Raw genomic sequence first — 27160 nt, forward strand, 5'->3', positions numbered from 1 at the left:
ACTATATCCTTCCTTAGAAGATCAACTATCTTAAGGTGAAGTCGACGATGTCATGGGAGTCTCGAGAATCATGAACTTAGATAGCATTGAAAATAGAATCATTATCTTCGCTATATCTCACCTCGAAGGAACGAGTAACATGAGGTGAGACCATCAACAATAAGTAAGATCAAGGGATTCATGGAATGGCTCAATAATCTCATAATTCTCTCAAATCATAGCTTCGGAATTTCTAGAATTAAAATCATCATCATCATCATGTTCATCATAGAAAACATCCCATCCTTAGTATCATAAAAAGCTTTTAAGAATCATGAACTTCTAACTTTTGAAAGTAAGAAGGTTATGAAAAAAATATGTATGGAATCATAACATAGGAATCATGCCTTTTGAAAGAAAGGGACTAGCCTTAACATACCTTTCGGTCACCTTAGTCGTTCAACGTTTATTCTTCCAAGCTCGCAACTCTACACATAAACCATCCATGTTATCATTAGGCTCAATATCATACACTTGTCTCAAGCATTCAAATGAAATCTTTTTAGAATCTGCCGAAATTCGGGCAGCATCTCCCCTATATTCTTTACCTCCTCCAAATACCAAAACAACTCCCAAACAATACCAACAACATCAACAACAATATCAATACCAATATATTCCATAAAACATTCCACACAATGTTTCTCCAATTTTCAAACCAACCATAACAACATCCATAATACCATAATCAAAGAATTATATTCAATTTGGTCTCAAATTAATCCAAAATTCTCTTTAAACTCACCTCATGGCCATCAACTTCAATTCAACTCTTTATGTTTTTTCTCCTATGATTCTTTCCTTTCTAACAATTTCTAAACCTTTACATCATCTCAATCATGAAAATAATAGGAAAAATATATCTTATAGTGGAAGAACTTTACTTCATTCACCCCTTTCCAAGATCAAGTTCATCACCACCTTGAAGAGAAACAAGAACAATTATCTTCCATAAATTTTCATTGAGATTTTGATGTTGATATTCTCTCTTGATGATATAGAAAGGTTATGGAAGATTATGGAGGGTTATGGAGCATTATGGAGGATTAGGGAAAATTATAGAAAGTTATGAAAGGTTGTGAAGAATTATAGAACTCTTTAGAAGTGGGGAGGATGAGAAAATGGTGAAAATTGATGAAAATTAATGGGTTAGAGGGGTATTTATAGGTGTGTGTGGGTCGGGTTACTGTAGCACCCCCGGGTACTGTAGCACTCGGGTACTGTAGCAGCGTTTTTCTGCTTCGTCCGCCTAACTTGTAATGTTCATAACTCCCTGCTCTGATGTCGGATTGATGAACGGTTTGTTGTGTTAAAAACTAGACTCGAAGAACTTCATTTTAGGCTTTTTAAACACCGTAAAACTCCTTATATACCCAGAGATATACCCCTCCAAAGTTGACCCAAAATTCTGTCTAGAATTCTGCCAACTTTTTTTCCAAATTTTCGACAAACTTATTTTCTTCGCTTTACTTGGTCCCGGAAACTATCCATACATGATATTTATCATTGATCATACTTGATAATAGTCATTTCCTTTGGTTGCAAGGTTGTGCTTCTCGGTTACGACTTACGAGATCGTAATACATCCTTTACTTCACTGTTACGTTCTTCCCATGGCTTGTGCCTTCCAAAACTTCATGGAACGTCTCTGATACTCCATTAATACGGTGAAGTACGTGTCATACTCATGCTCTAAAAGTGTGAGGTGTAACAGAGGTAGCTATTACAAGCAAATAAATAACTAATACAACTGGAAACCGTGTCTTCACGTGTAGTACCGCTTGGTTGCATCTGAGTTGATTGTCTTAGGCCACTTTTGGCCGTCCATTTCTGCTAGTATCACTGCTCCCCCAGAGAGTACTTTGCAGACCACGTATGGTCCTTGCCAATTGGGTGCGAATTTTCCTTTATACTCGTCTTGATGTGGGAACACTCGCTTGGGTACCATTTGCCCTAATTGGAAGAGTCGAGCTCTGACTCATTTATTAAAAGCGCGAGCCATCCTCTGTTGGTATAATTGACTGTGACATGCATCAATCATCCTCTTTTCGTCAATTAGAGCCAGTTGCTCGTATTGGCTTTGGACTCATTCTGCGTTGTCCAGCTCTGCTTCTGAATGATTCTCAGTGATGGTATCTTGACCTCGGCAGGTATGACTGCTTCAGTACCATATACTAGGAAGTACAGAGATGCCCCTGTCGAAGTTCGAGCTTTCATCCGGTATCCCAACAATGTATAAGGCAATTGTTCGTGTCAGCACTTGTAGTTATCTGTCATTTTCCTTAATATCCTTTTGATATTCTTGTTGACCGCTTATACAGCTCTATTCATTTGTGGCCGATAGGAAGTTGAATTCCGAAGGGTTATTTGGAATTGTTCACAGATATCCTTTATCAGGTGACTATTCAGATTCGCTCCATTGTTTGTTATGATGGACTCTGGTATGCCGAAGCGGCATATGATGTTGTTTCGCACAAAATCAGCTACCACCTTCTTTGTCACTGATTTGTGCGATGTAGCTTCCACCCATTGGGTGAAGTAATCTATGGCGGCTAAGATGAATCGATGTCCATTCGAGGCGGCAGGCTCGATGGGTCTAATGACATCCATGCCGCAGGTGACGAATGGCCAGGATGAGCTTATAACATTGAGTTCTTTCAGTGGGACTCTAATTAGATCTCCGTAGATTTGGTACTGATGGCATCTTTGCACAAATTTGCAGCAATCGCCCTCCATTGTCATCCAGTAGTAACTTGCTCGAAGGATTTTCTTACCTAGAATGAAACCGCTCATGTGAGGCCCACAGATTCCAGCATGTACCTCTTCTAAAATTTTCGTGGCCTCAGTAGCATCCACACATCGGACCAACCCTAGGTCTGGCGTCAGCTTGTAGAGAATTTCCTTGTTCAGGAAGAATCTGTTGGCCATTCTCCGGATAGTCTTCCCTTGGTTGCTTGTGGTATTTTGGAGATACTCTTCTTTTTCCAGATACATCTTGATGTCAGTGTAGCATGGCTTGCCGTCGGGTTCTGCTTCCACATGGGAACAATAGGCGTGCTCTTCTCTCAGACTTATTTCCAACAGGTCAATGTGACTGCTTTCAGGATGTTGGATCATTGATGCTATAATGGCCAAAGCATCGTCAAACTCATTTTGAGCTCTCGGTGTATGCTTGAATTTGATCTTTTTGAATTTCTTGCATAATCTCTGTGCGAGGTTCACAGATGGTAAGATCTTGGCATTCTTCGCGGCCCACTCGCCATGTACTTGATGGATCAATAAATCCAAATCACCTATGACCAACAATTCGTGGATATCCATGTCCAGTGCCATTCTGAGGCCTAGGATGCAGGCCTCATATTATGCCATATTGTTGGTGCATCGGAACTTGAGTTTTGCGGCCATCGGGTATGTTGCCCGATTTTTGATATCAAGACTGCTCCGATTCCTGAACCCTTATAATTAACTGCTCCATCCTGAATATAGCTCAGCTATGTCTTCATCACTGTTAACACTCCTTTGTCTGGGAAGTAGGTTCGACGTGGTTCCAAATCTCCATCCACTGGACTTTCTGCCCCTAAGTCGGCCAATGCTTGTCCTTTGACGACCTTCTGTGCTATGTATATGATATCATATTCGCTCAATAACATCTGACACTTTTCCCATTTCCTTATAAGCATGGGTTGGCGAAAGATGTACTTCAAGGGATCCATCTTGGATATGAGGTGAGTTGTGTATGACAGGTAGTGTCTCAGCTTCTGAGCTACCCATGTTAAAGCACAACACGTCTTTTCCACCAGCGTATATCTTGTCTCGCAGGCGCTGAACTTCTTGCTCAAATAGTAAATCACATGCTCCTTCTTGTTTGTCTCGTCATGTTGTCCTAACACGCATCCAAAGGCATTTTTTGATACCGACAGGTATAGCAAAAGTGGACTCCCAGGTTTAGGAGTACTAAGACTGGTGGATTGGAGAAGTATTTCTTAATAGTGTCGAAAGTTTTCTGACACTCCTTAGTCCATTTTGTTGGTACGTCCTTTTTTAGCAATTTCACTATTGGTTCCATAATGATGATGGACTGGGCTATGAACCGTCCAATGTAATTCAACCTTCCCATTAAACTCATGTCCTCTTTCTTAGTCTTTGGAGGTGGTAGCTCTAGAATGGATTTGATCTTTGATGGGTCTAGTTCTATGCCCCTTCAGCTGACTATGAATCCCAACAATTTTTCAGCAGGTACTCCAAATGCACATTTGGCCAGATTTAGCTTCAAATTGAATTTTCGGAGTCTGTCGAAGAACTTTCGCAAATGTATGGTATGCTCTGAGCTTCCCCCCCCCCCCCCACTTGATGATGTTTTCATCCACGTATACTTTGATTTCCCTGTGGATCATCTCATGAAAAATGGTATTCATAGCCCTCATGTAAGTAGCGCCGATATTCTTGAGACCGAACGACATTACTCTGTAGTGATACACTCCCCATGGAGTGATGACGGCTGTCTTTTCCGCATCCTCTTCGCTCATCAAGATCTGATGATACCTTGCGAAGCAATCCACGGATGATTGTAACTCGTGCTTGGCACAATTATCAATAAGTATGAGGATGTTTAGGAGTGGAAAGTTGTCACGACCTAACAGGAGGGCCATGACGGGCATCAGGAGCTAGACTACCGAGTACCTTAAAACGTACATCTATAGTCAAATCTGAGTGGGTCATGAAACTAACTCATAAATATCGTAACTGAAAGGGGCACGTGCCCAATATATATATATATATATGCATCATCAACTGTGCCCATATATAAGCCGACAAGGCTATCAAAGGATATAACAAAATATAGACCGAAGAGGTCATGAGACATCTATACACATCTATCTACGAGCCTCTACATAGAATGCATAACATAGTAAGGAAGGGACAGGACCTCGCCATGCCCATATATACACAAAAGAATCATACCACTCTGAGCTGCAACTCCCGGATAAGTGGAGTGCTCCAGTACCAATGTTGAAATGGCAGCCTAAGGATCTGTACAGCCTCTTTGTCTACCTGCGGGCAGGAACGCAACGTCCACAAATAAAAGGACATTAGTACGGACAATGTACTGAGTATGTAAGGCATGAAAAATAACATAATAGAGACATGAGAGCAACATGAAACATGAGAGAGAATAAACCTGTTCATTTGAACTGCCTCTGAAGGCTAATGATATACATAAATACCGTGCATGCATGCATGAGGTCATACATATATATGCGTATATAACACCTATCAAGCCACTGTGGGCATCCCATCGTATCGTATCGGCCGACATCACCACCATCATCAACATCATCATCATCATCATCATCATGTATATGTATATGTGTGTGTATATATATATATATATATATATATAATATACGTGCATATATACTCGAGGGGTCTCGGGTCTGTATATGCATATGTATTTATAAATGTAATGCAATGCATAAAACATGATAGGAGTACAAGTGGCTCTAAAGACTCAGCTGGATCTAAGCAAGACTTTTTGAAGATAGCAATATGGAGCATGAATCAAATGGATCACTCCTAACTCTAAGAGTAGAGTCATTATGGATTAACGTTACGTGTATGTTCGGTTCACAAGGATCATGCCAAAAAAAAGAAGAAAGAGATAGCCTTAACATACCTCATCATTTCCTTACTACTCCACGCCTATCCTCTTGAGTTTTCAAATCTACATTCAAGATGATTCACACTAAGTTTAAGTTGTTGAAACGCTTATAAGATCAATCTAAGACTATTAGGTGAGCTAACAGAATTTGGGCACCATTTCCCCTATATCACTAAATTCCACCAAATTCCAAAACAGCTCCCAGACTTACAACACCAACAATACCATAGCTAAGATATTATATTCAAATTAAACTCAAGTCCATCCAAAACTTCTTTACAAATTCAATCCATAGCCAATAATTTCAACATAACATCTTATAACCTTTTTACCATGATCCTCTTCATCTTTAAGGCTTGCTAAACCCTCAACTCAACTCAACATAGGAAACAAGATGATGAACATACCTTATATTTGAAGAACTTTAACTTACACAACTTGTTTCAAGACCAAACTCTCCACAACTCCAAGTAGAGCTAAGAACAATCACTTTCTAGGAATTAGTTAAGGATTATATGGCTTGATCTCTTCTTGATTTGATTTGGGATGTTTAAGGATGTTTGAGAGAGATTAGAGGGTCACTAGGGTTTTATTTTGATGAAGAAAAATGACCCCAAATCATGGGAAAAACATTTTATAGGCCAAAACAAAAATGTCCGCCGACTTTAAAGTTTCTGAATTTTCGAGCAAGCATTTCCGGCAAAAAGTGCGAGAAGCACTTCAAAGAACGGGCCATGCTTTCAGCCCGTACTTGAGGGATCAAACTCCAACTTTATGGAAAATTTGGGTGAAGTGTGGGCAGAAAGTGCGGGACGCACTTTAAAGAATCCAAGCCGTTTCTTCATCTCGCACTTCTCGTAATCTGATTTTTCGCCTTCATTGGAAAGAAGACTTCCGGAATTGAATTTACATAGGTTATGCATTCCATAACTACTCATATTCTAGGAGATATACCTCTCTCAAGTTGGACTGTTCTGTCCAAAATTCTGCGAAGTTTTCCCAAATTTTTGAATGACTTAATTTCTTCGATTCACTTGATCTCGAAACCTTTAGAAACTTGTTAGAAGTCCTCCTTAACCTTATAAGGGTTCCATGACCTCTCCGGTCTTATGTTAGTTTTCTTACGACACAATGACTCAAAAATTTTTGAGGTGTAACGGAAGTTCTCTTTGAGACTAGCTCGATTGAGATCCCAGTAGTCTACACATATTCGTATCTTCCCATTCTTCTTAGGTACCGGCAGTATGTTGGGCAACCATGTTGGGTACGAAGTCACTTCCACTACCCTGGACTTAATCTATTTTTGCACTTCATCCTTGATGCGGATATTGAGATCCTATTTCTTTAAATTCGGTTTTATGTTTGACAGAGTAAACCCACATTGATTTGGGAACCATACACGTCAGATTAGTGCTCAACCCCGGCATGTCAAAGATATAGACCATCCGAAAATGTCCACATATTCATTTAGTAGATTTATCAACTCCTCCTTCGAGGTGCTTCCTGTATGTGCACTTATCCTAGTTTCTTTGATGTTTTCCCCGTCTGCTAAGTTGATTGCTTCTGTTTCATCCAGGTTTGGCTTTTCCTCATTTTTAAATTATTCTACCTTTTTTATGAGACCCTCAGGTAGCATTGTTTCTTCGTCGTACTCCTCGTACTCTTCCTCTCCTACGTCACTTGACTCACTCGTTTTGCAACATGTCATGACATTTAAGGTTGTTTTATTATTTTTATTACTGAAAAATCAAGGCAAAGTAAGGTTGAAACATATGCGTAAATTAAAATAAAAGGAAAAGTTATTTTCTATAACCCGAGGCTTCATTAATTTCATTGACAAGAAAGTACAAACTGTGGTCCTAACTCGGATCAACATCGAGTCATTTCCATTTTTGAAAACATCACGAGGTAATAAAAAGTGCAAATGGTGAGTAATCGGGCCTCGACCGATTCTCGCCGATTTTAAAGCATAAATTCATCATTTCTCTATCGAAGAGCCAAGAATAGGGTAGAGGTCCAGTTGTATAGTTGCTCGCCCGGATCAGCATCGCGGATTGTGGGCACCTCAATGCATTCTTCCAACACCACCAGACAGTCTTCCTCTTGAAATAGCATCCCTAACCCTTTTTCTACACTTCCATCGTCCTATTATGAAAGATGCATCGGAAATGCAAATTCTGAATGCCAAATTTAATCGCCTTTTGCAGTCATAGGTCTTTCTTTCTGTGCCTTTTCAAGATTTTCATCATTATTTGGGACATAACCCAAACCGAAATGAAAGTTATTTTGAGGAATGGGGATTGGCTCTGTGATGCCATGTAGGTCCATTCCTAGACTTCGCCCGAGTTCAAACTCGTTTTGGAGCATAGTGGAGGCAATCATTTTGTATACTGCGGGGATGGGAACTTCTATGGAATCTTCTCTATGGGCAGCCCTCAGTAATTCCACCACATGGAAGTCTATCCCCTTAGGAACTGCTTCGATGACCGGCACCGAGTTGTTTCAGTAGTTATGGATACTAACTTCTCCGGGAATTACAACTTCATGACCATCCCATACAAATTTTATAGCTTGATGTAGTGAGGATGGGACAGCTCCTTCCATGTGGATCCACATTCTTCCCAGTAATAAGTTGTAGTTAGCAGCTATCTTCATGACTTGAAATTCAGTGATGAACTTCGCAAGCCCCATTTGGACACGAAGGTCGATTTCTCCTACGGGGTCACATAGAGTTCTATTAAATGCTCTTATGTTTGTGCAGCTTTGATGAATCTTCCCAAGATCATAACCTAATCGGCCGAGAGTGGATTCGGGGCAAATATTGAGGCCCGCTCCATTATTGATTAGAACCCGAGTTACCACTTTGTTTTGGCATATAACGGTGATATGTAGTGCTTTATTGTGCGTTGTGCCTTCTTTGGGCAGCTCTTTACTAGTGAAAGCAATCTGATGTCTTCCATGACATTTACGACTATCTCGACCAAATTCTCACTGCTTGTCCCCGCGGGAACATGGGCTTCTTCTAACACTTTCAATGAAGCCAGACGGTGTTGAGCCAAGCTCAGCAATAATGCTAGCACGGATATCTGAATTGGTGTCTTCTTCAAGTGTTCCATAATGGAGTATTCTTTTGGCTGCATCTTGCGCCAGAAAACTTCAGCCTCACCCTCGGTAATGGGCCTCTTTTGGTTTCTTTCTCTTTTTGGTGTCCCTTGGGCTAGATCTTCGGGACTGTAACACCTTCCAAACTGCGTCATTTCATAGGCAGCTGCCACTTGCATGACGAATTCCTTCCTTGGTTCCACTATCACCTCTCGAGATACCGGCGCTACGATTGGCACGGGGATTAATACTTTAAAATATGGACGTTCCTGTATTTTGAGTAACACCACTGTATGTTTAAGCGCTTAGATTAGATCTCGAATCACAGGCTTGCCTACAACCCAATCTTCTTCCTTTCTATCATATGAATCGTGTTATTACTATGATTAGGCAAGGGATTGGTATTCACGTTTGGTGTCGCAGTCTAAAGAATGATCTCTTTTTTTGTCAATCATATCTTGTATTTTTTGCTTAAAATTGATGCAATCTTTAGTACTGTGTATGTTTCCCCCAGAATGGTAGGCACATGTTTGATCTACTCGGAAGAATCTATTTTCGAGATTAACGACCTTTGGTGGGACCGTTTGGATCATTCCTACAGCGTAATCTCTTGAACAGTTCAGTTCGTATCTCTAGCAGTGGGGTAAACACATGGGCAGGCTTCTTTTCAAAATTAAAACGTGGCAAATTGTAGAAATTTGGCGGTCGTTGATTTTGGTAATTTTCTGGTGTAACGACCCGTTTGGTCGTTATAGTCTTTTCGGTACTTTTGACCCTTCCCCGAGCTTGTTTAGCTCACATTTGACCCGAGAGGACCATTGACATGCTTCTCGAGATATTTGGATAGGATTTGGGAGACGTTTTGGAAAATTTGAGCATAAAGCGAAAAAGAGTGGACTCAAAGTTGACTTTTGGGTAAACGGATCTTTTTTAGAAATCCGTTGATTCTGAGAGGTCCGGATGATCTTTTAGAACTTGTGCGTATATTTGGTTTGATTCCCAATGCACTCGGATGCATTTTGGAACTTGGGTTGGGAAGTTGATGTTGAGGTATCGGGGGTTGACTTGGTCAACGAGACCTCCATTGGGAATTTCGAGGCCACGAGTGCGTTCGTAGCGTGTTTTTATGTGTGTCTGTGTATGTGGTATGTGAGCAGATGGCCTCGGGTAATAGTCGGGATTTCGGGTTGAGATTGTGATTATTTTGGGGAATTTCTAGTTCAAAGGTGCCGTATAGCAAAGACCAAAGATCGCATCGAATGCCGGCACCGCACATATGTCGACTTGATGCCGCAACATGGAAGCTAGTGCTATGTTGGTTGACCACCGCGGTGGTTTGAGTGGGCATCGAAGCTGAACCGCCGCAGAGGTCCCGTTGTCGCAGAAGGGGTATCTGGCAGATAATTTCATTAAATGAGTATTAAAAGCCCTAAGTCCGTCATTCTTTATTATTTCGAATTTAGAGTTTTTGAGAGCTTTTCAAGATGATTCTTGGGGGAAACTCTTTGTGGTAAGTTCTTCTATCTCCTTTGCTATTCCATTTTCCATAATCACCTTAGGATTCCTTTATTTTGATAGTTCATTAAGAGTTTGATGATTTAAAAGAGGGTTCAATGAGTTCTTCTTTCTAGGCTTCTAAATCTTGATTTATTGGTTGGATTAGCTTCATAAAGCAAGGACTTGATGATTAGAACCTATTATTGCTTGATTCCTTCCTAATTAGTGGCTAAATTATAGATTTGGAGTTAGGGTTTATACCCAAATTTGGGGGTTTTGCCTAGAATCTGAATTTGAGTAAATTGTTGGTTCTTCTAGCTTGATATTAATGGGAATTGATCACTTAGAGCTTTTGTTTCATGTTGATATCTTTAGATTCCTAATTTCACCTTTCTAGTTCATAAGCCCTATTTCATAGGTTGGGGATTTGGGTCTTGAATGGAAGAAGGGTTTGAATGATGTTCTTCTTGATTCTAATTCAATGATTCAGATATGTTAGACTTTCATTATCTCGAGGCTCAAAGGAAAGGGAAGACTAAGGTGTGATTGTTGGAGACTTTTGTTGTTCGGCTTTCCAGGTAGGTTATGGTTTACCCTATGGTGAGACTTCGGCTAGCGAAGCGTATGTTTAGATGATATTGTTGGAGAATGCATGTAAGCCTTCGGGTATGAAGTTAGGCTAGATATTTTCTTAGGTTGGGCCTTGTTGTATGATTTGGGGGCTAGCCACCCCGTTGTGTTATTGACTTATTTGATCTATTACTTGTTGGCATTGTTGACATATTGGTACCATGGTAATTGTGAATAATTGTCACGACCCAACCTCGTAGGCCGTGACTAGTGCCCGAGCTGGACACTCGTACACACCCATTAACCAGAATCAGCATACAAATAACTTATACATATGCAAAAGTCAGACGTCGTCTCCAACTGTCGCATATAAACATATATACCGCACCGAAGCCGGCAAGGCTGTCATAAAGCACAACATCCCAAAATATATATACATACGCAAGCCGATAAGGCTGTCACGGCGAAAGGGACCGCCCAAAACATAAATCACACAAACATAACTGAACAGTAACTATTCACAACCCACACATATGTCTACAGACCTCTAAGAGTAACAACGGTATCATATGACGGACAGATTCCCCTTCGTGCCCGAATCGACATACATATACACATCGAAAGGTACACCAAAAATATGGACCAAAATATGGGGTGTGGAGCGCTCCAAGATGGCGAGAATGGATATCCTAAGGCTGGCGGATCACCAAGTCGAGCGTACCAGACTGCGGGGCATGAAACGTGCTCGAAGAAAGGGGGTCATGACGAATATGTACTCGAGTATATATAAGCATGAGATACGATGGCAGGGGGCATAACCAAGGTAAGAAGTACAAAAAATGCATACAATATCCAGAATATCAAAATGCTTACCTTTGAAACACAATCATGCATATTAATATCGCATATATACATACACATATATCCGGCCCATTATAGAATGGAATATGGTCGCCACCCCGTCATTGGCGCCATAACACATCATACTCCAAAAAACACATCATACTCCAGGAAACACATCATACTCCGGAAAACACATCATACTCCAGAAAACACATCATACTCCGGAAAACACATCATACTCGTAAAACACATCATACTCCGGAAAACACATCATACTCCGAAACACATCATACTCCATGATATACATATATATATACTGTACCCGGCCCGCTAGCGCGGGGCTCGGGAAAGATGCAAAAACAGAATGCACAAACAGAATAGTGAATAGCCATATGCATATAAAATCATCTTTTGAGACTCGATAGGTAAGTAAATAATCACCGCTCGAGAGTTAAAATGATAGTCATGTTAAGTTCTTTCAAAATATTAGAATTATACAAAGGAAAGTCTCCGGGGACCATGGATATGTATCAAACCAATACCGAGCCCGCCTATGAAAGTTACGAACATTATTCGCTTTAGGGCCCTCTACGAACGTATCGAAGCGATCCGAGCTCCGTATGAAAGTTAGGGACCTTATTCAACATAGAATCCTTTAGGAACAAGAACTCTTTATGCAACATTTACTATCCAATCATACAAAAGACACAAGGGCCATAGCTCGACTATATTAGGAACGCTAACATCAAGAAGTGAATAAGAATCGTAGACATGCTCGGATCTTATGAATAGAGTTACCCCAAGGCTAAGTATGATATCTTTTTACTTACATCTAAGACATGCCAAAAGAAAGAAAAGGATAGACTTTACATACCTCGTCCGCTTCCTAAGCTAATCCGAACTTAAATCTCGGGCTTTCCAAGATCTATAACAATGTCATTAGATACTAGACATTAGTTATAGGTACTTAGGAACTCAATCCCAAGCTAGCACTTTATTTATAGAAATTCGGGCAGCATTTTCCTTATAAATTCAACAAACCCCGAGAATTCAACTCGGCCAAATCATCAACAACAATACCAACAACCTTATTAATAACATCAATAATTAATTCAAAACGTATTCTAACGTTAGTAACTCCCTTCTACATAATTCGACGGCGTTTCATCTACATTCAATTCAACCACATACAATCAAGCCAACATCAATGCTCATACGTTCAAGTACTAACCCGAGATCATTCAAACAAGACTCAAGAACACTTCAACAACCCGCACAATATTCAAAACAGCCCAACCAATATGCAACACCACCCGAAACCTTCCAATTTCAATAGGAACAACAACAACACATTTCTTTCTTCCAAACCCATGAACTACACCAACAATCCACACGTTAACAACATCATTCTCATAAATACAAGAAACTATATTAAAATCACATTAGCTTCTAAAACAGCCCACAACGATTACAACTTCAACTTGAACCATTAAACCTTCATTTACATCATAGAATCCACAACAACAACAACCTAAAAATATTAAGTAAAATTAGTTCATCACTTCTACACAACACAACACATACACGTCTCAACACCAACATACATGGTTCCATGAATTTCATTCATTTCTACATACTACAACATGCACAAACCATCCATAACACATGAAAAAGGAGATTAAACCTTACCTTTACCCCTTAACTTCACAACTTGGCTAGGGTTTGTAACTTGCAAAAATGAATACTTTGATTGTTCCAACAACTACTTCACGTTAATAAGGACCTTCCAATTGGTTGAAATGCTAGAAGAATTTTTTTTTTTTGATCAATATTTATGGCTTCATGTTCGGCTAGCCATGGCCGAATATGGTCTCTCTTTTTCTCCAAGCTTCTCCAAGTTTCTTAAGTTGAAAATGATGAATAATTGTCTTTCTTTGTCATGATTCATCTATATATACAAATACATAGCCTCTACAAGATGGACACTTGCCCCCACTCATGGCTTAAGGCAATCAAATTTGGCCAAATACATGGGTGGGAAGCCTACCACACGACCACTTGTGGCTTATTTCATGAATAATTAACTTTACTTAATTAACTTTTAACCCCTAATATTCCTTAATATTCCATACCAATAAAATTATAAGCAAGCATTAAAAAATAAAATCGAAGGTTAAAAGTCTCTACCTCGTATCCCGAAATAGTCTTGTCCTTAACTTATCGCGGTTAGCTCGGAATATCCCAATGTACAAAATACGGGATATAACAATAATGATACATCATAGCTATGATATCATGATAATTTACTTGATTGATACTGAGATGATAACGGTGATTCCATTGTGGCTGTTGTGTAACCTTATTATTGATACTACTTGGGTGCCATGTGTGGTACTGTTTCGGATTGAATTGGTTGTTGATATCACATTTCATCATATTCATGCGCATTTCCATGATACACTGACATATGCATGGTTTTGGTACTGATGATGATATGTGAGAGAGTGTAGCCTCCGAGGTTTCTGCCGGAGAGCGTAAAAGAGAGATGAGTGTTCGTTGCCTGAGGTTTCATACCGGGAACGATGGAGTGTCCGATGCTGGGATAATAAGAGTGTGCTCGTGATCCGAGGTCATATTTCAGAGCGAGTGGTACATGGACTTCGGGTCCTCATGGGTCGCCGTTTGAGATGTGGAGTCACTCTCTGTCGGGACATGTTGTACATTGCATATGCATTTCATTCATCCTACATACATTATTTCATTGCATTATATCTTGGTTTCTGTTGATTGTTGTGATACTACTGTGATGTACTGATTCAGATTGCTATACTGAGACTTGGCACAGTTGGGTTTAGATGCTACAACATAGTGGATGACTTGTACCGTGGATATGGCTTATTGTTGACTTGTACTTGTTGGTTTATGTATTTATCTTACTTTGTTGTCTTTATATACGTTAGCTAGTCTTAGTCGGCCTATGATACCTACCGCATACTTGTTGTTTGTACTGACCTGCACTTGCTGCATTTTTTTATGAATGGTGAGTAACAAGTGGGATCGACTTTTACTCCTCGTGGCTGACTGTTTGAGGATTTGCTGATTCGAGTCCTTCAGGGTGAGCATGAGGATGTTCGTTGCCCGAAGAATCCTCTATCTACTATGTCTTTATTTTCGTTCTAAGACATATATTTTGAGACTATTGATTTATTTTTATTATTCAGACTTGTAGTATTTAGTTAGATTCTCTTGTATGACCAGACCAGATACTGGGGTGTATTTCTCTTGTTTCTGCTTTCTTATATTATTATTGTGAGACTTCCGTTATTCTATTTTATTCCGCTTATTTATTATCTATTTATGTGTTTATGAAATGTTGGGTTAAGGGTTCGCCTACCGAGATGGAAAAGGTAGGAGCCCTCATGACTTAGTGAAATTGGGTCGTAACAAGTTAGTATCAGAGCTCTAGATTACCCGATCTATAATACAAGAGTGTGTCTATTAGAATCTCGCGGATCGGTACGATGAACTCCATACTTATCTGTGAGAGGCTATAGGACATTTAGGAAACTTCACTTTCTTTCATTCTTTTGCGCTATTTTATTCTAATTGTTATCTGGAACAATAAAATTGGTATCTAACTCTTATCTCTTCTCTCATAGATAGTTAGGACTCGAGCTACGATAGCCCAGACTGATGCCGGGCCGCCGGCTACGGTGGCACCCGGGGGACTAGCGGCCCCGGTCGGATGCGATCGAAGCTAGGCGGGGCGCGCCTAGCCGGGGCGGGGCTCTGCGGTAGGGCGGCGTGATATTCATATCTAGAGCAGAGGGTTGGGGGGGTCAAGACACCGAGCTGTCGAGGTTGATGAGGCTCCGGCACGGGTACACGCCGAGGCCGGCTTGAGCCGGATGATCTGGAATGCGCGGCTAGTGATCTACTCTTTATTTAGATGCCCGAGCGGGCTGCGGGTTGGTGGGGCGAGAGGATTACCAAACTAGGTTGGGGTGCGTACCCACGAGCGGCCGACTCATGTAGCGCACCTTTCTTTGCGGCTATGACTGACTCTATAGATGGATACGATTGCCGACCCCAGGGATGATCTTAGACAAAATGGCGGGCCTGTTATGACCGCCGATTAGGAGCTAGTTGGGAGGTTTAGAAAGTTGGAGTTGCCTAGGTTCGCTGGTACTTCTGGGGAGTATGCGTATGAGTTTATCTTGGACATGCATGAGTTTTTGCATAGGATGGGTATTGTTGAGACCCACGGGGTCGATTATGTTTCTTACTAGTTTTACGGAGACGCGAAGACCTGACGGAGGTATTTCATTGCTTGCCGACCTGAGGGTTCTCCTCCACTGACTTGGATACAGTTTCATCGGGCCTTCCTTGAGAAGTATGTGCCCCTGGCTTTGAGAGAGGCACGTAGGGATGAGTTTCTCCACCTGCAGTAGAGGAGACTATCTGTTGATGCCTATGTGACTCGCTATTTGTATTTGGCCCGGTATTCAGCACCCCTGATTCCTACTGAGCCTGACATGTTTCAACACTTGTTGGTGGGCTCGTTGGTTCTTTTCAGATTCCATGCCTTCAACGTAAGGCTATGGGGGCTTTCTTTTAGTCCATAGTTAAGCATACGTCATTGGTTGAGGCCGCTAAGGCCCGCGCATTTAGAGTGTTTATGAGAAGAAGCCGCGACAGTTTAAGGGTTATAGTGGTTCCAGCTCGAGGGGCGCCGGATAGTCTTCTAGGCAGTATCAGCCATATTTCAATGCCTGCAATAACGTTGACTTGCGAGGGCTTCCTCGTGGGCCCGTCAGGATAGAGGCTTGTTTTCTCGACCAGTAGATAGGGTTGTTCCAATTGGGTCTTCAGCTTTGGTTTATCAGTCTCCACAGTCTAAGGCTTGTTTTATGTATGAAGCATTTGGTCATATTGCTTGGGATTGTCTACTACCAAGGCAGGGTTATCAGCCCCAGAGGACTCCGGTATGCCCGGGTGGCCGGCGGTGTAAGGGCGACGCTAAGTCGGGGCACGGTGTTCATCGAGTTTCTAGAGGTGGGTCCCCGAAGTGGTAGAGGTGGGTACCGATTTGAGAGGCGGATCACGATCTTACCGGGACGTGGTGGGAACTTGGTGTTATTCGTTCCCGAGTGGGCAAGGTGGATGCAGCAGATGTTGTTATCGCATTTTTTGTACATTAGTATATTAGAGCTAAGGTGAAAAGCTAAGGGCAAGACTAGTCCGGGATGCGAGGTTGAGATTTTTGACCATCGATTTTATTTTAAGGCATAAGTTGCTTGTTATTTTGTTAGAATGGAATATTAAGAAAAATTTGGGGTTAAAGGTGAAATTATGGAAACTAATGTTTCATGAAAATTTGGGACCAAAAGATGAATTATGGAAAGTTAGACATTTCATGGAAATTTGGGGTCAAAAGTGAATTAGTAGAAGTTATAAACTTTTTCATGAAATATGGAAATTTAGTGTTCATGAAATTAAAAAGCCATGTGGTCATGCACATGACATGTGGGCCATGGGCCACATGGAAGTATAACAAGTTATAAAGATGACTAATAAGTCATCTTCATCACATTTTATTTTCTAGAAAATTGAAGAAACATGGAGAGAGGAGACAAGGCCATATTCGGCCAAGGTGGAGGGAGAAGGAAGATCAAAAAATCTTCATAAAAAAAAAAATATTCTTCTAGTTTTTCTACTAATTGGAGGGTGCTAAATAACATGGAGTAATTGTTAGGGCAAGTCAAGCCTTAGTTCATGCAATTTTCAACCTAAGTCATGTTGAAGAACTAAGAGAAAAAGGTGAGTTTTAATCCTCTTTTTATATATTATGAATGGTTGTGCATGTTGTAGTAAGTGGAAAAGGATGAAATTTATGAAAATATGGAAGTGGGTATGTGGCCGTGTATGTGTATGGTGTGTAGGAATGAAGAATTAATTTTATTTAGCATGTTTTAGTTGTTGTTGCATGGGTTCCATAATGAAAATGATGGTTTAATGATTTAAATGGAGGTTGGAATTGTTTGTAGGTCGTTGGAAGAAATAGTGTAATTTTTAATATAGTTTTTGTATTATTGTGGTTGATGTTGTTAATGTGTGGAATGTTGGTGTAATTTATGAATTTGGAAGGAAGAAATGTATTGTTGTAGTTTTGATTGAATTTGGAAGACTTTGGGCTATGTAGTATATTGGTTGGGCCGTTTGAACACTTTGTGGATTGGTTGAAATGTTCTTGAGTCTAGCTTGAAGGATTTCAGATTAGCGCTTGAATATGTGTGCCTTGTGTTGGTTTGAAAGTATATGGTTAATTTGAACGTAATTGGAATGTCGTCGAAATATGTAGAGAAGAGTGAGTTATTGACGTTAGAATGCCTTTTGAATTAATTGTTGGTGTTGCTAGAATGGTTGTTGGTATTGTTGTGAAGATTTAGCCGAGTTGAATTCTCGGGGTGTTGTATTTGCAGGGGCAATGCTGCCGAAATTTCTGTAGAATTTAATGTTCGTTTGGGATTGGATGCCTAAAGGCTTATGGTTAATGTTTGGTATATTGGCGTTATGTAGATCTTGGAGCGCCGAGGAAGAGCTTGACTTAGCTTGAGAGCGGACGAGGTATGTAGGCGTAACTTTTTCTTCTTTGGCATGTCTTAGTGTTAGATAGGCTATGACCCGAGCTTCGGGATAATTTCACTCTTAGGATCCGAGCTTAGATAGGTATCTTATTCACTCCTAAAGACTTACTCTTCAATGTAACCAAATTAAGGTTCTTATGTTTCTAAAGATTGAATTTCAAAAGTCTTACAAGAACTTTTGCTACAAAAGGGTCTCGAACTTCAAACGTCCGTAACTTTCGCATACAAGCTCGAATCGCCCGAAACCTAATAGGTAACTTCATAAGACATGACATTCCCTAACTCTTGTAGTCGGGCTCGGACGGGATAGGCACCCGTCCGTGGGGCCTTGGCTTCACCATGCTTATTTTAATAACCTTTGAAAGACTTAGCACTATTTTCACTTTGACTTCCGCATATGGTTTTCTTATTTATTTTAATGAGTTACGATTATGATTTTATGCATATTGTTGCTCACGACTCCGCTCGTGCTTATGGTTATTACCTCGTTCCGGATCCCGGCCGGTTATGTTTCGTGCGCACTTTGATATATTCGGAGTATGATGTGTTTAGGCACGCCGAGTCCCTTTGTCGGGTACCATGTATATTTGGCGTTATGGGGGGTACGGCTTTATGATGTGATATGATATGTCGGGTGTCGGAGATTTGAAATCTTCTGGAGTATGATGTGGCGTGGCGCCATCGACAGGCGGGCGACCACCGTTCTAAGAGCCTATGCATGATTTGTGTTCTTATAAGTAAGCATTTGATATTTTGAATATTGCATTTATTTTACGTACCTCGTTTTGACTATGATCGTTTTTACCATATTTCACTTTACATATACGTACATATTCCGTCGGCCCCCTTTCTTGTTGCGTTTCGTACCGCGCGGGTACGGATACCTATTTGGAGGGCTCACCGGCTTAGGATCTGCCTAGGAGGTGGTTGGAGCGCTCCCTTGTTTCGAGCCTATACTTTGATTCGGATTCCGTCATTGTGCATATGTATATGTTTATTCACGGGTACGGCGGGGCCTGTCCGTCATATGATTCTGTTATGACTCTTAAAAGTGTCCGAGACATATATGTGTGGGTTATGGGTATTCACTGTTCGTTCGTGTGCCGTGTAATTTGTGTTTTTGGACGTCCTCATGCTATGATGGCCTTTTCGGCTTATTTGTGATATTATATCTTTGGATTATGACAACGATATGTATATCTGTACGTTTGTGACAGCTTCGGGGTGACGTTCCACTATTCTGTATATATATTATCTGTACATGGTATAAGTTATTCGTACCCTATTTCGATTTGGGATCGGGTAGGTACGGGTGCCGGAGTCGGGCACTAGTCGCGCCTACGGGGTTGGGTCGTGACGGATGTTGTCATAGCGAGTACCGTGTGTCTAATCGATCGGGAGTACAGTCTTTGGTTGATCGAGTTTATCGATGGTGTTTGGTTACTTTTATGGGTTATGAAAAGTGGGTAGATTTGATGATACTTGATATGGTGGTTTTTTATATTATTTTGGGTATGACCTGGCTTTCTCCTTAACATGTGATCTTGGACTATTATGCCAAGATAGTCACTTTATTCATGTCGGGCATTTCTAGACTTGAGTGGAGGGTTACTCCTAGTCCCGCTCCGAAGAAGATTATTTCCTTTCTTCAGGCCAAGAAATTAGTCAACAAGGGGTGTTTAGCTTATCTGGCTCATGTGCATGACACTACTGTTACATCTCCACCCTTTGAGTCCATTCCCATTGTGAGCGAGTTTGCAGAGGTATTCCCGTCTGACTTGCCGGGTATGCCACCCGATCGCGATACTGACTTCTATATTGACTTAGATCCGGGCACTCGCCCTATCTCTATTCCGCCATATTGGATGGCACCTGTGCAGTTGAGAGAGCTTAAGGAGCAGTTACAGGATTTATTGAGCAAGGAGTTCATTAGACCGAGTGTCTCCCCTTGGGGTGCTCCTGTGTTGTTCGTGAAGAAGAAAGATGGATCTATGAGGATGTGCATCAATTATCGCCAGCTGAACAAGGTTACTATTCGGAACAAGTGTCCTATGTCTCGTATTGATGATTTATTTGACCAGCTTCAGGGTGCTTTAGTGTTCTCGAGGATTGACTTGCTTTCAGGCTACCACCAGCTGAGGATCAGGGCTGAGGATATTCCGAAGACAGATTTTTGGATGAGGTATGGACATTATGAGTTTCTGATGATTTCATTTGGGCTTACCAATGCCATTTTGCATTCATGACTTTGATGAATGGCATCTTTAGGCCATTCCTTGACTCCTTTGTGATTGTGTTCATTGATGATTTGTTGGTGTATTCCAAGAGTATAGAGGAGCATGAGAGCCATCTTCGCATTGTACTTGGGCTGTTGAAGAAGAATAGATTGTTTGCTAAGTTTTTGAAGTGAGAGTTTTGGTTGGAGTCTATGACATTCTTGGGCCACGTTGTGTCTAAGGATGGGATCATGGTTGATCCTCAGAAGATTGAGGCTGTAAGGGATTGGGCGAGACCCACTACTGTGACCAAGATCCGTAGTTTCGTTGGTTTGGCCAGCTACTACCACCGATTTGTGAAGTGTTTTGTTTCTATTGCTTCTGTAACGGTTCGCATTTTCGCGGACGAGGTTAGTGCTCGGAAAAGCTAATTCGAACTCGTTGGTGCTCTTTCGGACTTTGTTTTAAAAGAGTCGCCACCTAATTTTTAGGAAATTAGGAAAACCAGTTTTAAAGGGTTTATTCATACGCCGTGAAAAATCCTTCTTAATTCAAAGTTCTAGGTAAGAGTTCTGGTGATTCCCTAGGGAAGGTGTTAGGCATCCTAGCATTAAGGATCCATACTATACGGTTGACCTTCGAATTCCAATGTGTGGGTATTTTGCATGAACAGTTTATTTGGTGTGAAATTCCCGTAAAAATCTGTCTTTTTATTGCATATCATAGTTTTTTTTTTTTTTTTGTAAAAATTGAGTGTAGTTCCCTTATATATGGGCTCATTTCAGGTTGGATTTATCATATGCCAATGAATATATTTCCTCTTATATATGAGGATAATAGTTTTTGTAAGAAAGGGGGTTACTTAATCCATACGTAGTTCATGCCTTAATCCATACTTGGTTCGGGTTAATCATATATATACATCAAAACGCCTTACTTATTATTCTGATTACGAACATGTTTCTAATTTTATTAAGGGAGAATATTTTAGTACTTTGTTTTAAAGGTCCAACTTGGTTCGGCATTAGGCCGTAAAAGAGGGGATTTTATTTTGCAATAAATAACAGACGACAATGCAATTTTTGCTTGTTCATACCACTTCTGAAAAGGGAGCATTTGGGACCGGGCTTTGATCAAAATCTTGACTTATAGCAATTTGGTGGGCTTTGGCCCAAAACTCAGTTTTGTTTGTGCGGATTTAGTCCAAAACAACACCAGTTTTTTCCAAATAAAGGGCAGCATTCTGTTTTAGAAAAATTAACCATGACTTACACAAAACCTCTCATTTTTACAACTGGTTTTATAATGAACACAACAACGTATTCATTTTAATTCTAAAAAAAGACTATAGGGCAAGTAATTTTGGTGAAAAACGTTTACATGCCAACACCTACTGCTTTCCCTAAAAGTCTAGTTTATTTTATGAAAACCCATTCGATTTATATCTTAGAAATCCCCTTTAAAAATAAGAAAACAGGACGGGTTTTGAGAATTCGCGAAGGAGCCTAAGGTCCAACTAAACGGCTTATGTACCGTTTGCCTAAAACATCTAATTCCAACCATTTGGTTTCCAATAGTAGTGTGAGTTTACAAATACAAATACAAACAAAACATATCATGCAATAATAGTAAAATTACTTGGGGTGTACCAAGCCCCCTTAACCATTTTCACCCATGGTTGGGCCTTCGTGAATATACATATTAGCTTCCCTTCCTCGGACTCGATAGAGGTCTGAAAGAATTGTGTCCTCGGCCCAAATGGCCATGCGAAGAGTAAGAGAGGGAAAGGAGAAAAAAAAGAATTCGGTTAGACTAGATCCTATAAAACTTCATACAATATATATAGAAGGGATACACGCATGGTAATAATAAAGATGGCCAAACTGTCCTAGCATGATATTTTTTCCATAGTGCATTTTTGTGATGTGTGGGCTGAGTATTTTGGAATGAGATTAGGGTGGTTGTCACCATCCTTATTCCCAGTGTTGCACAAGATTCAAGGGGTTTCATCGAACCCCAGACATGGCTAGCACTGGAGGAAGGTTATACCAACCCCAAATGATCCTCAACATTACCAAAACCAAACACAAGGATACACTTAAGACCAAATATCATTGAGCAGTTTGGCCTTTCAAAAACAGAGATATAGAAGAATAGGCAAAAATAACTCCCAAAATAAAGGACAATACCACACTGTGTACCATTACTTCTACTCAGTTGCAATAAAGGGATAGGAATATATTCATTAGACTATAAATTATCACAAACTAGAAGTAGTCTTTGCAAATGAGCTTGACAATTTCAGTCATGAAGATATACAAATATAGGCAGGCCCTAGGAGTAGTTTTAGATGTACACTGCATATATAAAGGACACCAAAGAAGGCCCAAGTAAAGGAAAAGTATATCCCATGTCATGTTTGCAAAAGGATATATGCAGATTGAGCAGACAGGTATAATACAGAGAAGAAGAAAAAAGAACTAGTTTCAGTCAAGTCTAGACACATAAACGTAGCACAGAGGTGGATCTTCAGGCCCCAGTCAGGTCTAACAAGATGAAAACACCAGGTGAAGAAGTATGCAAGATTTATACATAGTATAGAAAGAATGCAGAAAATCATCCATGTCTCTTTGGTGGAGTTTTTTTTTAGAGGAAAAAAAAAGGGATCTACATGATCTCAATGGTCTTCAGTGATTCAGTTTCAATGCCCTACCTATTCAGGTTTCATGTTTTCCTTTAAAGTTCTTCCTTTTGTGTCTAGTTCAGTCATGTACATATGCACCTAGGTTCATCACTAGATTTCACTAACCTGTTCATCAGTGTATACCTATTTCTAACCAAGTTTTCTAAGTTATGGCAGCAGAGTTCATTATGATTCTAAGAGATTTGTACAGTCAGCATGCACCACCATTGGCTTATAAAAAGTGTTGTGGTGCCTTTTATATGGAGGAAAGGTGTTGTGAACCAAACAGAGCTTGATTCTCCCCTTAATCCCCTCTGAAGGCACCTTAAAAAAAAAAACTCTTCTACGCCATGTGATTTTTAGCTTACCATCAATCCCTTTCTAATCATAAGGAACATTGCCACCAAAAGTTATTCACAACCAAATGCTTTAACAAGTTCAAATACATGTAGACATAAGTAGACAGGATCATTTAGGCTAGGATTAGAATCATTTTTCACCACTAGAGTCTAACAAATGTTCATACAGAGTCACAACATAGGTCAAAGTGTCATCAACAAGTTCCTTAAACTATTTCAGCTTCACAGAACCATCTCAAATTAGTGCAGCATTTACCAAGTCATGTCATATTACAAACTTCATTTCACCAAGTCATAGAAAGTGCATATGAGACGGTCAATTAAATGATGATAACTAAAATATCTGGACAAAGTATTAGAATTCAGACCCAAACACAAATGACTCAAGAAGTGAACAGTAGGCAGATTTCCATTTTTAATCTTGAACTAGGTATATTCCAATAGAACTCATGTAGGAATCTCATGATTTAATAATACAGGTTAGATTAGCAACTTGATCTTAGGTATGACATGATCACATCTATTGGTTAAAATACAGTGTTGATTCTCTCTTTGAGACATTCAGAACCTCTAAGCAGGATTCAAAGGTATTTCAAATAAACAAATAACCAAATGGCCATAGACCAACTGTCACGACCCAACCCCGTAGGCCGTGACTCGTGCCCGAGTTGGACACTCATACGTACCCTTACCCCACATAAGCGTAATAGCAAAATAAACATATATACTAATTAAAGATATTATCAGGGGACGCACAGAAGCGAGTATGACGCACGAAGGCTGATCAGGCCATCACAAAGTATACATACAATCCCGACGTACACGAACTTACAAAACATATACGAACCCGCTATCATGTCTCTGAGACCTCTGGGAAACCATAAACATATGACGGGACAGGGCCCCGTCGTACCCCTGAAATCCAAATGTACATACATATCAGAAAAAAAAGGGCTGTACCAAAATGTAGGCTCCGAACAAAGGAGCGCTGTAGTAGCTGATAAATGACCTAAGCGGGCGGATGCAAGCGCGTGTACGTACTTTGTGGGCATGAAACACGACCCCGAAGAAAGGGGTCGGTACGGAAAATGTCTTGAATATGTAAAGCAGAGACGGTAATAAGCAAAACCAAAATCGGAACAGAATATACGGAGAGTGAACAGAATGCGTAAATAATCAAAATACATATCAGAAATCATAAATGATGTATGCAGAAAACATATGCCAAAGTCGGCCCCGTTAGGGACTCGGAGGTCAGAGTGTGGTCGCCCCCGACACTGGCGCCACCAACATAACAGATCATAATCAACAGATATCAGCATAAGCGTACATGGCACATCATACACCGTAACCCATGTACGTATATACCTGCCCCCTCACACCGGAGCATGGCGAACAATGCGAAAATTACGCTTGAGAACATATCTCTGGCCGGGCTCGGTGTGGGAAACATTGAGGCATCCACGAGTGGAGTAGTGAGAAACTGAATGCAATAGAATACCATATAGGTTTCCGGAGACTCGATGAAGCATAGCGAATAACAAATCAAGCAATGGAACCGGACGGAATCATATTAAGCGAATATCGGATGTCATAATGAATCACGAAGAAATAACCTTTCTATGATCGTTTCCATATCCCAAAAATAATTTATAAGACTTAAGGAAATATTTAGAAAAAATTTCATTTAGTAGTTAAAATAGTAGTTAAAACGTTTCCTTAAAAAAAACTGCTCAAAACCAATCATGAACATAAAAGGGTAAAATCGGAATTTAGCGGGTGCACCTCGGGACAACCGAGGCGATGGGCTTGAATCATGTATATTAGGCGTATGGAATCATCTTTATAGGCCCTAGGGGCGATTCATAATTTCTAGGCAATTTATGAACCTTTACATAAACCTTTCAATCGAAGCATACTTAAAGGATTCAATTCTATTGAACGAAAAAGGGGTATTTTCAAACGCAGATTCCGAAGAGCAGAACGCTTTCCAAGGCGCAAATCCGATTCTAGTACACTTAGATCATGCCAAGAGAGAAATAGGAAAGCTTTACATACCTTTTGCGCCTCTTACACTCTCCAAAACTCACTTCCCGTTTCGTCAAAAATCTGCAAATGGTCATCCTTACCAGTTACTATTCATGCAAGCTAACATTTCAATCTTTGGTTTCTATCTGGCTACCGAAATTTCGGCAGCACTTCCCTATAAATACGACACCCGAGAATTTAACTCGGCTCAAATACCAACAACAACCAAACCAATAACATCAATCCACAACAAAAATCGCAAACTAACACAAATGGTCTTCTTTTTACATAAAGCGACAACCTCCAAACTAACATCACGTTTCCAAACCAATATCAAGATTTTCGTGCTCATTACCCATCAAGATTGTTCCAACATCATTTAGAGACATTACATATAATTTTTCACATTATTCGCAAAATACATAAATTTTCCACCGAAGCCATAACTCGCCCAAAACTTCCATTTTTCAACAAACATATTCATAACGCATTATCCTTCCTTAAATTCATCAACAACCATCATAATTTGCAATCTAACAACTTCGTTTCTCATAATGTCACAAGATTACACTAAACGACATAAGCTTCTACATTCCGTTTCAATACAATCTTACGTCATTTCTCTTCATTTACATGCAAGGATCACTACAACTCAACTAACACACCAAATAACATTAATTCATTGCCATGTTCCAAACACTATACTACACGGCCAACTACTATATTCCAACTTCAACCCAATTTTATTTCAACTTCCCTTTCAATGTGAATTCTTCCATAAACACAACTAGAATTCAACATAATTTTTAACTCACCATAATTATACAACACACATACACACACGACCCTATACTATATCTCCTATCCACATAACAAACTTCCATATTTCCATACAATCAATTCATTTCTACATACTTCAACATAACATGACTTCATAACACAAAACAAGGGATAATTTCTTACCTTATTCTCTAGTCTTCTTCACTTGAACTTGTGATCACTTTGATGAATCAAGGCCTCTTTTCCCCAAACCAACTACACCAAGTTGATGAGGCTACTCAAGTTGGTAGGAAAACCACAAAATATAAATTTTTAGAACAAGATTTTTGGTGGCTAATTTTCTATGGCCAAACCCGAACTCCCTCTCTTTTCTTATTTTTCTTTGCTCTTCTTTGTGCTTGATTTCTCTTCTTGCTTCTTGAAAATTCTAAGGGATAAAGACCATTATATAATTAATTAGGCACATGGAAAATTCAATTAAAACCATGGGTTGGGCCTCTCTTGGCCGGCCACCCCCCATGCATGTTGGGCCTCAATTTTCTTTCATTATTCTTGGCCCAATGACTTATATTCCATGTTTTGTAATTCCCGAAATAAATTTCCAAAATTCCAATTTTGCCCTTAGGCCTCCTCCCTTTTTCCCACATTCAAACTTCCATATCCGACAAACACATTTTAAGAAAAGTCCAATCATAACCTTATTCCTTAAAATCGAGGTTATTTCCAATTTTCCAAAT

At 40.1% G+C, this 27160-nt stretch overlaps 1 protein-coding gene across 1 annotated transcript; it reads right to left on the reverse strand.

Annotated features, from left to right (window-relative positions):
* Positions 1-2352: 2352 nt before the first annotated feature.
* LOC132061305 (uncharacterized) lies at positions 2353-3372 on the reverse strand. Its single transcript, XM_059454147.1, has one exon. The coding sequence runs from the start codon at positions 3370-3372 to the stop codon at positions 2353-2355; it is 1020 nt and encodes a 339-aa protein (XP_059310130.1).
* Positions 3373-27160: the final 23788 nt, after the last annotated feature.

Source organism: Lycium ferocissimum, chromosome 6 (genome assembly GCF_029784015.1).
Source record: "Lycium ferocissimum isolate CSIRO_LF1 chromosome 6, AGI_CSIRO_Lferr_CH_V1, whole genome shotgun sequence".
In the NCBI taxonomy this organism is placed as follows: domain Eukaryota; kingdom Viridiplantae; phylum Streptophyta; class Magnoliopsida; order Solanales; family Solanaceae; genus Lycium; species Lycium ferocissimum.

Coding starts and splice junctions, on each gene's coding strand:
- LOC132061305 (XM_059454147.1), bottom strand. CDS start 3,372: ATGGCACTGGACATGGATATCCACGAATTGTTGGTCATAGGTGATTTG.